Below are 20,488 nucleotides of genomic sequence, written 5' to 3'. Positions count from 1 at the left end.
TTCCCGCCCACCTTGGACCCCGGCTTCAGCTGCCTGGCTGTGCCGCGCGCAGTAGCAGCCGCGTCAGCGACCCGCCAAAGACTCTCCCGGAATATACTCGTTAAACTGCCGGGTAGACTAACACCAAGCCGGCGGGTCGCAGAACTTCGACAGGCTAAAACGGAGTAAAAAACAACTCGTTTTCCACTGGGGAATGGAAGCGGACGGGTTCGTGTCCCGGCGAACGTCCGTGGAAGCACCGGGCGTCGACCGCCGGGCTACAGGCGCTGCAGCCGGGGCAGAGTTCCGATGGATGGGCGGAAGGCTCCTGGACGCCACGGCGGGGGGATTCGTTAGCTCTCTCTCGCCGAGACTGGTCCCGGCACAAGACTTTGCCCCGGCGTTGTTGCATCGAGCGACTCCGGAGCCATCGACCTCCGCGGAGCCAGAAATAGACTATGAAGGGCTGCCCCAAGGAGCCGCGACCAGCACACACATGCTGGCTGGATCCGTGGCTGGAATCATGGAGCACTGCCTCATGTACCCCATCGACTGTGTCAAGGTATCAACATATTAACCATACCGCGTCCAGGCCCGTATCATGTCACCCTGAAACCAAGCAGTCGCTGGTTGTTAACCACCGGAGCTAACGTAGGCCCGAACACAAGCCCGAGCTCGCGTACATAGGCTAGGCTACAAGCTAGCAGGCTACAAGCTACGGGGATAACCTTGCTAACAGAGGTCAGTTAACTGACTAACATTACGCAAAACGGACATAACACAACACTGTATGTGTGTTTATAACAGCACAGCTTTTAATTTTCGACATTTATTTAACAAACAATCTGACAGTTGTCTTCACAATTTAGCTAGCCATTATGTATGCTAGCATGCTAGCTAAAAGCAACGGTTGCTCCCCCCTTCCATTATCGGACACATCGAAAAACTTGCATGTATTTCCCCTGCTCTCACTTGGGCGCATATATCTCTGTTAGATAATCAAAAACAGATGTTGTTTGATGTGACTATTTTGTTTGCGATTGTGAAGATCATCTCGGAGGATTTAATGTGGATAAAACCCGTAAAGTGGACAGTTAAACTTTAACAGATATTATGAGTAAATGAAAGCCACAGATTTGAGCTTCAGATCGACAGAACAGGATGAATTCCTGTAGATGAAACGCACCATACCAAGGATTTATATGGTTGTCTGAATTGGTCATTAAACTATCCGGTTATGTCACCTATCAGTGTTTATTACAGTCCAATAAAACACACTCGAAGTTGTTAGATTCACTAGTTATCCGGTTACTGTTAATGTACACTTTAACTACACAACCTCACTTTCAATTACCACCGTTCTGACGCAGTAGATATTAAAATCAATCGGGGACAGTGAAGAAATCATGAAACGTATTTATTAAACATTTATATTAATTAACTCTTGTACAGAATGTAAATACCCCCATTAGTTAAATACATTCTTTAGACTGTTATTGAATTTGAAGCGTTTTGTAACGCAGAACATACAACAGTTCTTGCCTGTTTCTCTGAGCTGTGGTCAATCTAAACTCTTGTTCACTATAATTAATTTGATTTACTCCTCCAATTCGGAGAATTTTTTATTTGTTGAAAAATTAGCCTGGGACCTGATTACAGGTCTTTGTTATGAGAGTTTCTGTTGCAAACTGTTACATCAGTCACATTGTGCACAGCAGAATGTCCTATTCTCACATCTCATACCGGATGATTGGACATATCTTTGACTCGTCACAGAATTATAGTTATCTTGTAATTCTCACAAAATGTTGACCATTAGTTTCATCACTTCTGGAAAAGCACTGAACAAAAAAACGAAAGTATTTTTAAACCTAAACCATCCTGCTGTGTCTTAATGTTGGGAAATATCAGCCTAAATACATATCTTTTCAAAAAAGCATTCTGCTAATATCCTTTATAGTTTAACCTGCTCTGTAACACTTTGAGATTGCTGAAATGTAAAGTGCAATACAAATAAAATGTATTATTATTATGTCTTAGAAAAACCTGAATTGAGTTCATACAAAAAAGTGAGAAATATGATTTGTAAATTAATAACAGGATGTGAACGATTTGGTGCCCGTTTGAGCCACAAAGTTGGAGTAGAAAGGAGGAAGTGCGTGACAAAAAGTATGTGGGCTTTTACAGTAATGTTTTGTGGCCAACTTCCTCCATCCCAAGATTTCTCTATTAACACAATCGTAGGTTCCGGTTGGTCAACACCTTTTATCTCCACACCCAGTTTTAGACTTTTCCTGGTTCCTCGTTGCTTCACACAGTAACGTAAAACCATAAAACACCTCTACGTCACCACAGTGAGGTCTTTGATTGGAGATTCGGGTGTGTGATACTCGGGAACTACAGATGTAAAACTGAAACACACTGCAGAACCGTTTCATCAGAAATGGAAACTGATTTTATTGTTTTTAAACTGGGCATGTAGTTACGTGATTCCCTTCCTCACGGCACATTGAATTTGAGGTCATTGCTGGGAAAGTAAAAAAAAATCTAATTTATTTCCTTGTAGGAGTCCGCAAGCAATGTAATGTGGCTAACATAAAACATGCTTGTCTTGCTTAGTGGAGTTTTTTTTTTTTAACAAAGGAAAACATTCCCTGCTGTATTGAAACCAGCCGGACTAATGTGAAGAGAAGGATGGATGACACATGATACAAATCAATAATCTTTACTATCTGTTGTAAAGACGATGACCCGAGGGATGAAATCAGTTATTTCACCAGAATAAAGGTCTATAAATGTGTGTTGTATGTGATGACATCTATGATAGAACAGAGAAAAGAAGATCTCCATATTTGACGGACTGAAAACAGCATTTTGTGACATTTCTATCCAGATATTGTGGATGACTGAGCATTTGAGGGAAGTGAGGGAGCAGGAATGTCCATGTAAGCCTTCCAGCCGGCCGTCATGCTGTAAATATTTACCTCTGGGGGGGGCAGTTCCCATATTGCATTTCATAAAAAGTTTGCAGATTGCACCATCTCAGTCACTGATGTTCCTTTGTGCAACAGTGAGTTGTAGTTGAGTGTTTGGTTTTTGAACCACTTCCTGTCTGCGTTCAGCGCTCTCGTTCCTCTTTGTGGTTTGTGGTCGACGACTGACTGTAGTCGTTTGAGTGGTGAAACTGCTCTCTGTGTTTGTCATCCAGGCTTATTCTGTCTTTCAGTTTGATCACATTTTGCTCTCATCAGGCCTGGTACGGGTGCTGGAAATCCTTTAAAAACGTTTGTGTGGTGTTTTCAAGGTTTGAAAGTGCTTGAAAAGACCGTTCTATGTGATGACATATAAGATAGAACACAGAACAGCATTTTCTGTCATTTCTGCATGAGAAATGACTTGATGATGAACTTGATGTGGTCCTTCTGTAAAAAGCTGTCTCCAAACATCATGTTGGTTGTTTAGAGGACAATAACATCTCATTTAATGTGATGAACAAGTGACATAATAAGTAGACTGAATACTGAGGATTGTATTGATACAAACACGTAGTTTAACACAGTTGGAAGGTGAAAATGCACCTTGAAATGCTTGAAAAGTGCTTGAATTTGACTTTGGAAAAGGTGGAGGATCCCTGTGTCATGTAAACATTTATCATGTTGTTAAAGTTTGAGCATTTTTATCTCAAGAATTCTCCTGTTCTGTAAAGCTGGAGGAATTATGAAAAAAGTTAGACCATCTTACTAAAATGGATGGATTATGTATGTATTTTGGGCCTTTGTCCATTTGATTTTTAGATTATGACAAAGCTGGAACGCTGCAGACATCGCTACCAGAGGCCAAGCAGTCTGATAAACATAAATTGCATTAATATGTAATTCACTAACGTGTCTAACGTTTGTTCCCACTCGTACCAGACCCGCATGCAGAGCCTGCACCCGGAGCCTGGGGCCCGCTACAGGAACGTGATGGACGCCCTGCGACAGATCGTGCGGACGGAGGGCTTGTGGCGGCCAATCAGAGGCGTGAATGTGCTGGCGGTGGGGGCGGGGCCTGCCCATGCTCTCTACTTCGCCAGTTATGAGAAGATCAAGTTCTCGCTCAGCGACGCCATCCACCCGGGAGCCAACAGTCACTTTGCAGTCGGTACGATGCACGCCCAAATATATCTAAATGTCTGTGATGGTGAACGGAGGTCACTGTAGTCGAGGCTTTAACTTCCTCTTCCTGGTTTCTCTGTCCTGCAGGAGTGGCGGGCTGCATGGCCACAGTGCTGCACGACGCCATCATGAATCCAGCTGAAGGTACAAAAAAAAAAAAACCTCCTTCTTCGCTTCTGTCGGGTCACCTGACCCTCACAACCATGCTACATTCTGCTGCTGGTCTATTGATAGACCTCCTTCAAAGACCCATAAAGAAAATCCCCCAGTGGTGTCATTCTGCCATCAGGACACTAGAGGGAGCTACAGGCTCAGCTTTATTGCTGGACGGCTGTAAACCCAAATGTTACTGCAACAATTTATTTTTCCATTTATTAGTATTTACCAACAAGCTTTACAGACTCAACATGAATCCTCTTCACAGCTGTCTTATATCACGGTGATTCATTGTGATTGTGATTCTACTTTCCCTTTTCACAGATAATTATATACATCTGCGTACCTACAAATAATAAGTAAATAGTATAAATAGTATTTAATAACTAAGTTAATCATAGCAGTAGGTAAATGATGATGCTTACTTATGCATTCTCCCGAGTATATCTATATACACATGCACATCAAAAGAGTTATAAGTTAAAATAATAAAAGTAAAAATTTAAAATGATAATGGTGATAAATTAACCTAAAAAATAAATAAATATATATAATAAATAATAATAATAGTAAAAATATGAAAGGAAATAATGATAATAAATTAACCAATAAAGAAATAATCATAAAACAAAATAGAAAAAACAAAAAAGGATATATATATATATAAATATAATAAAAAAAAAAAAATTGGAGAGGATACTACTTTTAATAAAGCCAGTGTACGTAACTCTGCACAGGATAAGCAGGAATAGATGTGTACAGGTGGCATGCCCTTATCCTCTTGTAAAGCATTAGGCTTCTAATAGTTATGCTTATTTGTTTTTCAATTAATGACAGATTACTTATGAAAGTCCCAGCTATTCCTCCCATTATTGCCATTAGTCGTATTTAGTCGTATTTCTCGTGTTCCCATCTCATCTCTTATGCTTCACCCCCACCCCCCAGTTGTGAAACAGCGAATGCAGATGTTCAAATCGCCGTACCGCGGCGTGTTGGACTGCGTGGGGTCCCTGCTGAGGCACGAGGGGCCGGCGGCCTTCTACCGCAGCTACACCACCCAGCTGACCATGAACGTGCCCTTCCAGGCGCTGCACTTCATGACCTACGAGTACCTGCAGGAGCTGCTCAACCCCCACCGACAGTACAACGCCTCCTCCCACGTAGTGTCCGGTGCGATGGCCGGAGCCCTGGCCGCCGCCGTCACCACGCCCCTCGACGTCTGCAAGACCCTCCTCAACACGCAGGAGGCCCAGGCCATACACGTGATCCAGGCCGAGGCAGCAGCCGGCGCAGTCGGGGCGGTCAGAGCAGCTAACAGCCCCCACATTTCTGGCCTCGGCGAGGCCTTTCGGACCGTGTACAGGACAGGAGGCGTGCCGGCCTTCTTCAAAGGCGTCCAGGCTCGGGTCATCTACCAGACGCCCTCCACGGCCATCAGCTGGTCCGTCTACGAGTTCTTCAAGTACATCATCACCAAGCGGCAGCACGAGAGACGGCTGCGTGGAGATCGGGACGCCGACAAATAAACAGCACGCCGTCTGATCGGGTACTGAGGTTCACCATTACGGGGTTCATTACGCAACATCGGGAGAATTTTAGTCTTTGAGCCCAACCTTTTATTTAGTTTACTGACGTCTGTTCGTCTCCGTACGAGGCAATGTTGAATGCTTCAGTATTAGATGTTGATCAATAACCATCGGTTAAGAAAAGGGCCCTCAAAATGCCCAACAGGAAGTTGGGCAAGTCTCCCTCAACTTGACCAAACCCTTGTATTGGCTAACAAAAAGTGTATTATTCTTGTAGGATGACGCCCATAAAAGGTCACTTCCCCTCAAGCGCCTTCAGTTTGCCAGCACTTAACTTTTGTTTTGTCCCTGAACTCAACGACACTGGATTTACAAATAACAACTGTGACTGACGTTAAAGTGCTGACTGAGATGTTAACATTCACTACCAACGAACTCTCTGGGAATTGTAGCATTTCTTTATTTATACATTTCCCCGGTAAAAAAAGATCGGAAGATCTAGAAATCCTGCTTTAACCTCATAGTTACAGTCCCAGTGTGTACAGAGCACAGAAACAACACAAGTCGTCCTGGCAGCTGAACAGCTGGAGAAACAGAATCTGATATCAAATTAGTTTGAATCCTTGAAGGAGGAAGGAAATAATTTTCATTGAATCGAGCAAATAGAAGAAGAATTCTTCAAATTAATTCATGTCACTACTGGCGACACGCAGCCTGCAATTTATTCCTTTTTCTTTCTTTTTTTAAGTCAGACTTTTTTTGGGGATTTAAAACACTCAAGTATTCAGCACTTGAGTGAAACGGGGTGTGTGCGTGTGTGTGTGCGTGTGTGTGTGTGTGTGTGTGTGTGTGTGTGTGTGTGCATGTGTGCGTGTGTATGTGTGTGCGTGTGTATGTGTGTGCGTGCGTGTGTGTGCGTGCGCGTGTGTGTGCGTGTGTGTGTGTGCGTGTGTGTGCGTGCGTGTGTGTGCGCGTGTGTGCGTGTGTGTGTGTGCGTGCGTGCGTGTGCGTGTGTTACAGCGACCGGTGGAAGTGGAGTGGACTCCGTAGAGATCAACCGAGACCAGAGTTGATCTCGTCACAGCTTGAACTGAGCGACCCACTGTGTGTTTGTGTCCTTGAGAGGAAACATGAAATGAAGGTCGGTCACTCAAAGCAACTTAAAAAACACAAAACAAAAATAAGTATTCCTTTTGAAGAACAGTTTAATGTCGTTCACACGCACATCTGTAGGATTGTCACTGGTTTATTAACAGACTCCTGCCAGCACATTTTTACAATTTAATTTTTTTGTTGTTTTTTGTTAAGTTTTGGAACAAGAAAAACCGGCACGAGTATTCACCTTCACTTTTATGGTTATTTTTTGTTTAGTTCTTTTAAACGCACAGTATCCTGGCCCATAATAGCATATTTTATCATTGCTAGGATAAAAAAAAAGTATCTTTGTCTTTAAAACAAGTACACATGCCTTCCGTTAGCCGCCATACATCCAACGCACAACTGCTACAAAGAATCCTTGGATAGAGACGTGATATTGCGTTTTGAAGCCATAAAAGAGGATCAAATTGTACATAATTTATAGTTTATTACATATAAATATATATAAACCCAAGCTCTACCCAGCTAAAGCGAAACTATGTTGAATTATATAAATATTGAAAAGCTGTAAAAAAAAAAAAATCAGCTGACAAGAAGACGTCACCTGGAAGTAACACAGATAAACCTGCATTATTTAAACTCAGTTTTAACTTTAAATAGTATGCAAAATAATGAAATGGGTAAAAGAGTGTTGGTGGTGTGAAGCAGAGTTTCGGGGTTGGGGAACCAAAGACTCAGAACAAACGAGGGGAAGGCGGAGCTCGGCGACACTAATGTGAAATGCTTGAACACTGTTTGACAGCGACGCCTGTATTTTGTGACTTGTAAATAAACGTGTAAGGCAGCTCCTCGCAGAAGCAGGGTCTTCTCTTGGTGCTGGCTCGCAAAGAGAGAACTCAAGCCCGTCTCCTCGTCATACTTTCAACCCTTTTTTTATTTTATTTTTTTCATGGCCCAAGACATTTTATGGTTCAACTTCCCAGCTGATTTTATTCATCTATTAACTTGTAGTTATTTATATTTTACGTTAGATAATTTCTCTCCGCTTGAAGCTTGTTACAACAAAATTAATAAATGGATATTTATAAAGGTTGGTGCAAATTGAGTTGAAAGTATTAATCGCTGTAACAACTAGCAAATTAATTATACACGGAAAGTTTTAACCAATAATTTGGTTAATTTATTAAGAAAAATGCCAAACATGACCTAGATTAATTTTTGGTGATGATTTTTCCTCTTATTTTATGTTGATATATATATATATATACATTATCATACATATATTTACATTACATTACATTTAAAAAAAATATATATATTTTTTTCATTGTTGGTTATTTTTATTGTTTAAACGTGTGTGTGTGTGTGTGTGTGTATATATATATATATATATATATATATATATATATATATATATATATATATATTAATATACATATTTAATTTATTTTTTTCCCTACACTAAGAATATATTTTTGCGGAGATACTATACATGATATCATATAAACTTTTTTTTTTTTTAACCTCCACACCAGCATCAGAGAAATGATGACTTTCAGGTTCTGCTGTGTTGAACTCCTGCAGGAGTCATGACCAACCAGCAGGAGGTGCTGCTACATGGAAGACCCTCCCTGACCTCAAACTGCCAAATCTGTTGGTTCATAAGCACAAACGAGCACTGATGAGGCTGTATTGTCCACTCAGGCCCTCTGTAGTTCACCCGGCTGTTATAGAGATGAAGTTCATGTATTCCTGGTTGAAAGCTGACAGCAGGACTCCACAAGCAGACTGAGACCATCACCACCTTCCGTCTCTGAGGATCCGGTTTCACTCCAGGCCCCATGTTTGTTGTTGCTGCCTGCGGCCTACAACCTCAAATGTTGTCTTTCATCTTGTCTTACTTTACCCCCTAATGCCCCCCCTTCTCACCCCCTCTCAAATGTAAGGAGATCCCATTAGTCGACAGGAAGTGAGGTCATGCAGTGGCCCGAGGTCACACGGCGGCAGGTCTGGTCAGAGCCAATGTCAACATCAGGCGTGTGTGGAGACGACACATGAAGTGTGTGTGTGTGTGTGTGTGTGTGTGTGTGTGTGTGTGTGTGTGTGTGTGTGTGTGTGTGTGTGTGTGTGTGTGTGTGTGTGTGTGTGTGTGTGTGTGTGGTCATACTCCCAGTGGCTGTAGAGGATCAGTGTGAACTCTAAACAGCATCCATCATAATGAGATCAGCAGCATACTCGTGTGTGTGTGTGTTAGAGTTAGAGTCGGACACCTCCAGAGGAACAACGCCCTGAACCTCCATGAAGGTGATGGATGCGTTCCCCCTCCAGTGATGCATACACCTCCAATCAGAAACCAGGAAAGTGTACATTTGATTTGAACAACTCGGCACCATCTAGTGGACTGAAAAAGCAACTGTTACCAAAAGGTTGATTCTAGTTTATAAACATCAAAGAGGAACTTTTCTGGTTGATACTAGTATTTCAGGTTCTTACTAGAACAAGGTTTACATGCTTTTATGTATTTTTTCCCAGCAGGCCTTGCTGCAGCAGCTCTTATCAGCTTCTCTCTGAAACGTGTCTGTATGACCTGCTGCCCCTCCCTCCCCAAAAAGCCCCCTCTGCTCTGATTGGTCATCCTCTTCATGTGAGTACCAGATACCATATCTCAGCCTCTTAGAACAGAAGAAGAAATGAACGTAATAGTGTCTCTTGATGGAGATCCTTGGCGTCTGGTCCAGACTAGAACCTCCCATCGGGTTTATCTCAGAGTGAATATCATCATCATGGTGGATCTTTGTTCCGCAACCATCTGATGGAGAAGGCTGTAAATGTGGATTATTTTAATCTAATGTCAGTCTTCTTAGATTCTTGCAATGAATCCGGGTGGAATTAGCAAAAAAACGTGCATCTCATTCATTCACCACGATCTCCTCCTGATGGACATCCATCAGCTGTGTCCTAAGTGCCTTGCTCAACAGCACCCGGCTATCAGCTGCTGGTGGAAGTCCAACATGCTTCCCGCCCAGACTTCCCCAGCTGGCGCACCAAGCTCCAGGATTTACGACCCTAATGATTTTCAGTGAAGATGCTGCGCTGGGATTTACGCGTGTTATTGTGAGCGCTGACAGCCGGGGATGAATCTCTGTGGGTAGCATCGGGTAAACACCGTATTTCTCGCGTATCTTCCCAGAAACATAACGTTTTTCACCCCAGAAAGCAAAGCTGCGGTGGCGGACGGACGAATGTGGACCTCAGGGTAAATATTTAGATATCTGTGTTTGATGGACGAGCCTCGGCCGGCGTTCTTGGCCCGGCCTTCCTCCTCCTCCTCCTCCTCCTCCTCCCAGCCGGCCGGCCGACCCCGAGGAAACCAGTTAGAGCGACGTTTCCCAAACATCCTCATCCATCGCTGCATCCATCACCATGACGTCGGCGGGCGTCACCGTGGAGACGATGTGCAGCCTCCCAAGGCCACTTTGCACCGAAGCTTGGAAGTGTCACATTTTCAATTGCTGGATCTCTCATTTAAAGAGAGATCTGACAAATATGCACGATGCTGCGGCTGATTATGGATTATTAGTCACATTCATAACTATTTCTTTTTACCTCACTTTCTTTAAACATTAGTAAAACCTTTTACATGTTTTACAGAAACTATTTAGAAAAAGTAGAATGTTCTTATACACAAAGTAGAAAGTAGCAGAAAATACAAAGTACACTTGGTACGTTCCACTGCTAATAGTAGTTCTGTTTTCTACCACGGACTTGGTCTGGTCGTCATGGTGACGCTGCCCGTCCGGTTTGTGGACTCGAGTTTTGGCATTTTGGTCGTCAACAAATCTTGGAGGTTTTGCAAACCAGTGAAGGAAGTGACCATATTTGGACTGAGGAGGAGCGACGGGTGGATCTGATGTCAAGTCTCAGGTGTTTCAGGGGCAAGTCCAAGTCAAGTCACTAGTCTTAGAGGGGTAAGTCCCAAGTCAAGTCACTAGTCTTAGAGGGGTAAGTCCCAAGTCAAGTCTCTAGTCTTAGAGGGGTAAGTCCCAAGTCAAGTCACTAGTCTTAGAGGGGCAAGTCCCAAGTCAAGTCACTAGTCTTAGAGGGGTAAGTCCCAAGTCAAGTCACTAGTCTTAGAGGGGCAAGTCCCAAGTCAAGTCACTAGTCTTAGAGGGGTAAGTCCCAAGTCAAGTCTCTAGTCTTTGTGTTGCAAGTCCAAGTCAAGTCTCTAGTCTTTGTGTTGCAAGTCCAAGTCAAGTCTCTAGTCTTTGTGTTGCAAGTCCAAGTCAAGTCTCTAGTCTTTGTGTTGCAAGTCCAAGTCAAGTCTCTAGTCTTTGTGTTGCAAGTCCAAGTCAAGTCTCTAGTCTTTGTGTTGCAAGTCCAAGTCAAGTCTCTAGTCTTTGTGTTGCAAGTCCAAGTCAAGACTCTAGTCTTTGTGTTGCAAGTCCAAATCAAGTCTCTAGTCTTAGAGGGGCAAGTCCCAAGTCAAGTCCCATCTCTGCCAGCAGCTCCTTTCTGCCATCTAGCAGCTCATCCAGGAGCATGAGCTGCTGTAGCAGTAATCCTGGTGGTATTACTGGTAGGTTGACGTGTAGTGTTGGTAGTAGTACTGCTAGTAGTAGTATTACTGCTGCTGTTAGCAGTTATACTATGTAATGTACCTGCTGTGGAGTCTCTGCTCTGAGCCAGTGTCTCCGTGAATGCAGCCGTGTCCGGGCCTGTCAGCTCTGAGAGGCTCACTGATCCGCCGACGGGCGGAGTCTCACTCCTCTAATGACCAATCACAGGAGCCGTGTGAGTCCTGCAGCAACATGTGGGTGTTATGACAGAAATGGAGAGCGAGCCAGGAAACACTCTCCTAACCCTCATACACACAAAGAGACCACAATCCATTTAACTAATTGTATCGTAAATAATCGTCCTCAACATCGCGGGTCGATGGACTCACAATAAACCGTTTTATTTTGAAATTAATATTCGTTTCCATTTCAAATCAAATATGTATGCATCATAAAGCTCATGCTGTACGCCTTAACATTTTAGAAATTAACTTTTTAAGCAATTATAGTTTTCTAAAATGGAAAATATTCTCTACTCATCATGTAAGACGACTTTAACACTTAAAGTCGACTTTGAAGCTAACTTTGTTAGCAGCCTCAACGCCAGAATCCAGTTGGGTCCTGATCCAGTAAGGGTGCCGCTCTGATCCACCCGTCGCTCCTCCACACTCCAAATATGGTACCTTCCTTCTGCTGGTTGCAAAAGAAACCAAGTTGGCGACGACCAAAATGCTGAACTCGAGGGTGACGTATTTTCTGCTACTTTCTACTTCTGCTACTTTCTCTAGTAGTTTTTATACATATTTTCTTTATATAAGATTGTACATAGAGAATGTATGATTAAACAGTGCAGGAAAGAAGAAGAAAAAGCTATAAACTATCAAATCTGTTTCTAAAGAGAGTGCAGTGTGAAAGCTGATCCGCTGGTTTAAGAAAGTGTAATCTGTATAAAGTAGGAGAAGCAATATCCTACTGTTTAATATAAAACTCTGAACTCTGCAGTATTATGTGTACTTTTACTCTGCTGCTACTACTCCTGTATTTCCACCTGTATTTGATGTTAATTTTTTTTAATTATTTATTTAGTTTAATGTAAAACTTAGAACAATCATCAGTCTTAAACATAGATCACAATGGTTACTAAGGCAACAATATGAGCATGATGATTATTATTATTTATTTTCTTCTTTTTCTACTACTTCTTATCATGATAATCATGGTTAAATATTATTATTAAATTTGATAATTCGTATTGTTTGTTTTTTATTATTATTTTAAGTCAGTTAACTTATTTCTTTTTATTAGTATTAGTAGTTGTAATAGTATTATTATTTAATTTAATTATTTTAATTTGTATTCTTTTTTATGATTTTTGATATTTGTTTTTATTATGACATGATGATGGTGATAAGTAGTAGTAGGCTAGTAGTAGTACTGTGTATTATTATTATTATTATTAGTAGTAGTAGTAGTAGTAGTAGTAGTAGTGTGTATTATTATGATTAGAAGTAGTAACTATTTTTATTTTTGTATGACTTATTATTATTAATTATTCTAATTTTAAATTATATTTATTTGTTTAATCACTTTGATGATAAGTAGTAGTAATAGAGTTATTTAATGTGATTTGTTTTTATTATGATATGACGATGGTGATCAGTAGTAGAATTAGTAGTAGTAGTAGTAGTATTGTGTATTATTATTAGTAGTAGTAGTAGTATTGTGTATTATTATTATTATTATTAGTAGTAGTAGTAGTAATAATAATAGTGTTATTATTTAATTTGAATTTAATGTTTTAATTATTTCTTTTATTATGACATGATGGTGATCGATAGTAGTGGTAGTGTATTATTATTATTATTATTATTATTATTATTAGTAGTAGTAGTAGTAGTATTGTGTATTATTATTATTATTATTAGTAGTAGTAGTAGTATTGTGTATTATTATTATTAGTAGTAGTAGTAGTAGTAGTAGTAGTAGTAGTATTGTGTATTATTATTATTATTATTAGTAGTAGTAGTAGTAGTAGTATTGTGTATTATTATTATTATTATTATTATTAGTAGTAGTAGTAGTAGTAGTAGTAATAATAATAGTGTTATTATTTAATTTGAATTTATTGTTTTAATTATTTCTTTTATTATGACATGATGGTGATCGATAGTAGTGGTAGTGTATTATTATTATTATTATTATTATTATTATTATTATTATTATTATTATTATTATTATTATTATTATGACGATGGTTATTCTCCCAGGCCTGCGGTGTCTTCTGGGTGTTGTTGTTGTTTTCAGCTGCCCGACGCCTCTCTGTCTCGTCTCTATTTGCCTCCATCAGTCTCTGTCCCGCGGGCCGAGCCGCTCCTCGGGCCGCGGCCGCTTATCAGCTCTCTGTTTACCTCGCAATTAATCCCCATTAGTACGAATGAGGCTTCAGGCCGCTCCGCTGCACTTTAACGCTGTTTTGTCCTCAACAGATCAGCTGGTTAACAGCTCAGACTGACAGATCTCAATCTGAGCTCCGAGCCCGGCTGTCTGGCACGGAGAGGAGCCGGGGAGACGCAGCGATCACCGCCGATAACAGATCCATGTTACCTGGCCTTAAAACGTCACCTGACATCTAAAGTATCAGTTTTATAGAGCCAGGAAATAACTTATTTATATAAAAGACACATGTTAAAATCTTCCTCCACCAGGAGCATTTATGAGACTGTTCCTTTCCAGAAAATAATAATTTATCGCATTCGGTCTGGAGGTTTCACACTAAATGTGTCTCCTGCTGTTTGTTCTCTGTCTCACATTAGGACGCGAGTGCTGCAATTACACAAGAATGGCTTTCAGGCAAACAACTGATCTCAGGCCGGAGGAACAATTACGCGCAGCAGAAAGAAAGAAAGAAAAACAGCAAATTGATGATTTCCCCTCCTTGATTTTCACACATTTTTCGTCGTTGTTTCTTGAGAATTAAATCCAGCAAATTAATTGGCTGGTTTGTATTCTCATAACTGAGAAAGGAAAAGTGAGAGAAATTGATCCCAGCGTGTGATTGGTTGTTTTTTAAAACCCTCATTTGTGCGTAATGGCTAATTAACAGCGCCAATTAGGCGGCACGACCTTAAGATGAATAATGAAGCCTCCTAAATAGATGCAATGTTTTAAACCAACGGTGTGAACGCCAGTCCCCCCCTGATGTATAAGTTATTACTTTTAATAATCGATCATTATTTAGTCTACATATCACGACTTCCTAGAACCCAAAACGTCTCCTTTTGTCCGAACACCACTCTAATTTACAATGTTATAAAATAGAATTAAAGGAGCAAATTCTCCGTTTTGTTTTGATAAACAAATGATTTCCTGGAAGACTCGTCGTGTAATGGATTAATTGTTTCAAAACAAATTTAATTCATTTAATTTCTTTGTTTTTTCTAACCCTAACCCTTAACCCTTTTTTTAATCATTTATCATGGATTCAATAACTGAGGATATGATTTGCAACAGAAACAACTGAATCCATAAATATAATATCCCAGCAGGACATTTGACACGTAGATTCTCTCATATTCTCGTTTTAATTTGCTATTTTTGTTGGACTCGTCCTCCGGGGATCAGTGTGGTCGTTGTTACCTGAATAACATGGGTCTGGCTGAAATAACACCCCTTAAAGTGAAATAATAGCCTCTCTCCCTCCTCCCCTCCTCCCTCCTTAAAAACTCTCCATTTTTCACATCGGTATAAATGGTGAAACTTGTAGCAATAATACCCTCTTCTTTCACACAGACGCCTCCCCGCTGCCATCACCTCCAGCCCGGCTGCCCCCCTGAAGCCTCGCGGCTGGAGACCTCAGAGCTTTTCTGCTCGAACAAAAACCACACAAAAAAAAAAAGCCTCCTGAAGGGGAACAAAAGTGAACACATTTTTGTTCCCTCTCCTGTGCACCAGAATAACCCGCTCCCTGTCCCTCAAATGGGAATATTAGGACGTCAATCTCGCGGCCCTGCGCGCCTTTGTCTTTGCCGGAGTGCCCGGCTCTGCCTACCACTTTTGTCCGACAAAATCCAATAAGAGCCATTATTCGCGCTCCCCCCCAGCCCGGCTGCAAGCTCGCTCCTCGGCACTATATTAGGGTTTGGCTAATCGGGGTCCTTTAAAAAGGACCTCAAATGGAGAACAACTTCCTCCTTTCACGCCGCCTGGCACCGGGACAAAGGGTTCCCGTGGGCCCGGCCTCCATCCAGCAGCTCTGCCCTTCAACGTGTTGGCGAGCAGAGCTGTGGCCTCCGTGCATGTGCTTCCCTGCCGGTGACCCCCACAGTAATCTTCGTAATCACGAAGGGAAGGAATAATATAGCTACAGTTTCAGTGTAGTTTAAGTGGAAGTTCAATGTTTTACACAATCAAACGCACGTGTTTACTCATTTATCTGATTTATTGGAATAGATGTGAAATAATAGACTAAAACAATTCTCTGTCGAAGCAAAAAAAACCACCTTTTTTCGATTTCCCATAGACTAAAAAATATAAATTGTTAAAAACAAACATTACAAAAAGAATCCTCTTTTTCTTTGAGCGGGTTTGTGCGTAATTGTCCCTCCACTAAGCTGTGATATAAAACATCTGAATCCAGACTCCTCCGTCACACGCGTAATACTGTTTTCCGAGGCGTTAACACACTTGTAAAAGCTGCTGGTGGACTGGAGGAGCCGTGGGTGTGTGGGGGGGCTACCAGGCCCGGATCCCCTGCAGGGAGCCCTGGCAGGATGTGACCGCTGTCCCTTGGTGCGCTTGGGCCTGCGGGGACCCGCCGAGCCCGCTCACGTTCCCCAAGTTCATGTTCATGAATGCGGCGGAGGAGGATCCGGACGGCGGCAGCGCCGGGATGTTGCTGTACGTGCAGCTGTAGTTGGAGTTGTACGCGGGGCTGCTGTACGTGTACGCCGGGTATCCGTTGTACGTGTACGGGTTGGACCCGTACGGAGACGCCGCCGCGGAGGAGGCCACGTAGCCCTGCGCGCCGCCCAGACACGGCTTCCCGTCCCGGACCAGCACCGGCACGGCGACACGCCGCGGCGGAGGAGGAGGGTGGTGCTGCCCCGCCGCCGCCTCCAGGGACTTGTCCTGCCGCTGCCGCTTGCACTTGTAGCGGCGGTTCTGGAACCAGATCTTGACCTGGTTGGAGGTGAGCTTGAGGGTGGTCGCCAGGTGCTCGCGCTCCGGCGCGGACAGGTAGCGCTGCTGCTTGAAGCGCCGCTCCAGCTCGAAGACCTGCGCCTGGGAGAAGAGGACCCGGGGTCTCCGCCGGCTGCGCTGCTTCGGCACCGGCCGCTCCGAGTCGCCCTGCCCGCCCTCCGCCGCCTCCTCCCGGGACACCAACCCGCAGCTCTCTGGGCAGGTTGGAGAGGCGCAGATAAGTATTAATGTCTCAAACCTTAAACAGCCAGAGCATTTAAACGTCCTTTAATATACGATTAGGGCAAGAAACAAAAGTACAATATTATTAATAATAATAATATTCTTAATGTTATTTTATTATAACGGCAGCAGAGGGCAACACATAAAATATGTCTGTATTATTATAATTTCCGTTTAAAGTCTAAACGTTTTGACTTTCTGAAACCTGAAACCTCTTTTAACACATAATGAATAATTCTGGGTCTCTCGAGGACCAGTTTATTACTTCACGGTGTCATTTCTTTGTCTTTTACAAGCCTCTTTAAACTAATTGCCGGTTTATGGTCCACACATCATAACAGACTGAACCACTACAGACTGTTTGACGTGTGCAGACTTTACTGATCCGTCTCAGGCCTCCAACCATCCAACACACCTTTATTGGACTCTGGAGATATCCTACTTTCACTTTATTAATGCACACTTTTTATTTTTTTCCACTTTTGCACGTGAATAATAATGAAGAATATTGGAGTTATAAAGCACAGAGAGAGTTGCTGGATTATTTAGAAATGACGTAAAAGCGTGTGTTTTTTCTCCATTGTGTCATTTGTTTTGGTTTATAAGGTGATGACGTTTCATCTTGTCGTGGCAGCTGTTTCGGGTTAAACACAGATATTTAGTTGCCACTCCAAATGTGATGTTTAACATTCCAAACAGCTGCTTGACTATGTTTATAATTCCCGTTAATGAATATAATCTGTCTGCTTTCATCATTCTGGTTACACGCGTCCTTTTGTTTGATTTCTGTCTGCTTCAACAACCACTCACTGCTCTCCTGCTCGTCCAGCTCCGCGGCCTCCAGCTTGGCTCCCTGCAGCCCCCCGGGGTGCGCGTACATGTCCGGGGACAGGCTGGTCTCCCCTCGGTCCTCGTCCCGCACCGCCAGCGCGCTGAGGTAGGCCAGGTTGTCCTCTCCGTCCGAGAAGGGGGGACTGTCCCGGGCCCCGGCGAGCATGCAGGACGGCGGGGTCTGGAAATGCTGCTGCTGGTGGTGGTGGGGAGGAGACCCGGCGCACTGCTGCTGGCTGTGGACCCGGTGCTGGAGCTCCAGGGTCCCGGACTGCTGCTGCTGCTGCTCCAGCTTCAGGATATCCTTGACGGAAAACGGCGTGGAGGTGAGCGGACTCTGCAGCATCATGTCGTCCAGCTCCGGCTCCGCAGCACCGAGGAAATGAACCCCTCCGAGTAACATGCACGCCCAGTTTGCACTCGTTTTTCTCTTCTTCTAACAAATAATTGAGCCTAATCGCTCCCGGTGTGGTAAACGGAGGTGCGTTAAGCCTCTGGAATCCCTCATCGCCGTGTAACGCACGGAAACATGGGGGCTTAGTCCCGGTTTTTGGTCCATGCAGGTCTCCTCTCTGACAGATAGAATGTGGGGGGGGCTTTGTAAGTGGAGTTTTGGACCGGAGCGGAGGAGCGCCTCGGCCCCCCTCTGATGTCAGGGGGAGGGGTGAGCGAAATGGAAAGTGCGCGAGGCTGGAAGGAAGCATTTGGGATTGGGGGAGAGAGAGGGAGGGGTGGAGACGTCATGACGTATGGTCACGTTCTGGTTTAGTTCTGTGTGAATATGGTGCCCCCCCCCACGCCTTGTTAGGCCGATTGCACCGCTGTGTCCCTACAAACACGTGACCTATATCTTTACATTGGCTCATAACGTGTTTTTATTATTATTATTATCATTCCCCACGGTCAGTAACAGCTTCTCCTTCGTGTTGGCTCGCCAAGGTCAAAGGGTCAGGTCAGGTGATGATGGAGTCCGGAAGCTCTTGTCTTGTAGTTTAACGTCAGCCATAGCGCGATAACGACGAACCAAACATCATGACGCAAACAAATACATAAATGATGGGTTCTCGTGTTTTTATTAGAAATCATCTTTTGTCAGGTTGTGTTTGTGGAACCTGAAAAAGACCCGGATCTAAAAATCACCCTTCTTCCGTTTCCAGGTTGGAAGTTGACTCTTCTGAATCCCGTCGATGCCTCCTGACGTCATCAAGCTCAGGTGCGTTTATGACGTTCTCCAAGATTCCCGAACTTTAATGTTTTTTATCTCTCAAGATAAAAAAAATGACCAGATGATAAAATATATAGGCCTATGTATGAAATATGGAGCCGTTAAAATGTCTACCTGAGATGACGTCACGAGAAAGATCTATGGAAGATAATCAGATATGTGGTTGGACCATAATGGAGATTCAACTCCTCCTCCTCCTCCTCTTCTCCCCGCAGCAGCCGGCTCTCCTCTTTATCTCGGGTGTTGTATTAATAACCACCCTGCGCCGATAAGCACCCCCCCCCCCCCCCCCTCCCACCCCGGGGGGCAATTAAGATTCCTCCAGGAAAACTGACTGTCGTTTTTAGCCAGAAGTAATCTGCTCCTATCAGCTCCCCTTTCCGTTTTGCAGCGGGACCTCCTCCCCTCCGTCACCCCGCTGTCTCCGCCCCTCCCGCGGGCTCTTCTGTCTCAAAACAAACAACCTATAGCTTCTCTCTATGTAACATCATATTCTATATATATAAATTCACATGCATTCGTTTTATGTCCTGCTAAACAAAATATTTTTTTACTTTATTTAATGTTATAATAGGGAAGAAACAAAGTATAAATATTTAAGTAGGATTTTCAGGTATCTGTACTTTTCTCTCATTTCAAACACACATCTGTACTTTCTACTAAAAACAGGCTCGTTACTTTAGTGTTAATGCATTTGAGGAGAGTTATATGTTATCATTATTAAGAAAACTTCCTTCATAAGGATACTTTTACTTTCTACTTTGAGTACATCTCAGAGCCTGTACTTTTACACGTTGACTTGAGTAAAAAAAAAGTAGAATCAGTACTTATTTTTGTGTATATATTATGTGTACTTCTACTTGAGGAGAGGACTTTTGACTCCTCTGATTATAGTTATGATTTTTAGGCATGAACTTTTTGTTGTTTTTTTTCAGAGAAGCATCAGTTAATGAACCAAACAGAATACAACCTTCTGTTATTTAAATACATTACATTTTTGTCTGAATGTTTTAAAAACCTTCTTTTCATACAAAAAGCCTGTAATTCTGCTGGAAACTGCTAAAATCCTTCATTTGCAGTTCAGACAGTTTTCTCTTGTAAAGACGTCAGATTTAAAGGTTGTGTGTAACAACAGAACATAAACTCCTCTCGATGACATTTAACCCCTAACTTCCCATAAATATGACGTGTGACAGCCGGACCTCAGTCTTTAAGCATTTCCTGTGTAATATATTAAATAGCATGATTTCATTCTGGACTGAAAGGGCAATGATGATGTAAAACATTTGGTCCCACTTTAAAAGCTGCTTAAAGCTTAAAATGTTGAAGAAGTCGGCGTGTTTCAGGGAAACGTATAACCTGAACATCGTTTTCTAAACAGCTGAGAAAAGAGAGATGGACCGGTTAGGATGTGGACATTTTATTTGAGTTGGACATATATGACCGAATAGTGTTTAAATCAGGGTTCTTCAACGTGTTCATGCCCCCAAGGTCTACAGAGACCTGGTGGAGGGACCCCCAAGGCCTATAGAGACCTGG

General features: G+C 42.8%; 2 protein-coding genes across 2 annotated transcripts; one reads left to right on the top strand and one right to left on the bottom strand.

The window, feature by feature from the left end:
• Positions 1–41: 41 nt before the first annotated feature.
• LOC311011248 (mitoferrin-2-like) lies at positions 42–7,816 on the top strand. The gene is made up of 4 exons (XM_084006081.1): positions 42–541; positions 3,894–4,122; positions 4,224–4,280; positions 5,238–7,816. Exons 1-4 carry the CDS (start codon positions 194–196, stop codon positions 5,816–5,818), a joined length of 1,215 nt encoding a protein of 404 aa, XP_083862207.1. The 5' UTR covers positions 42–193; the 3' UTR covers positions 5,819–7,816.
• Positions 7,817–15,905: 8,089 nt separating this feature from the next.
• Positions 15,906–18,340, bottom strand: LOC311011249 (homeobox protein Nkx-2.5-like). The gene is made up of 2 exons (XM_084006082.1): positions 17,704–18,340; positions 15,906–16,865 (listed from the first exon to the last, which is right to left on the bottom strand). The coding sequence occupies exons 1-2, from the start codon at positions 18,125–18,127 to the stop codon at positions 16,204–16,206; spliced, it is 1,086 nt and encodes a 361-aa protein (XP_083862208.1). The 5' UTR covers positions 18,128–18,340; the 3' UTR covers positions 15,906–16,203.
• Between the last annotated feature and the right edge of the window lie 2,148 nt (positions 18,341–20,488).

This window comes from Eutrigla gurnardus (assembly GCF_963514095.1).
Source record: "Eutrigla gurnardus genome assembly, chromosome: 3".
Lineage (NCBI taxonomy): Eukaryota > Metazoa > Chordata > Actinopteri > Perciformes > Triglidae > Eutrigla > Eutrigla gurnardus.
This window is presented reverse-complemented; position numbering and strand designations above follow the sequence as displayed.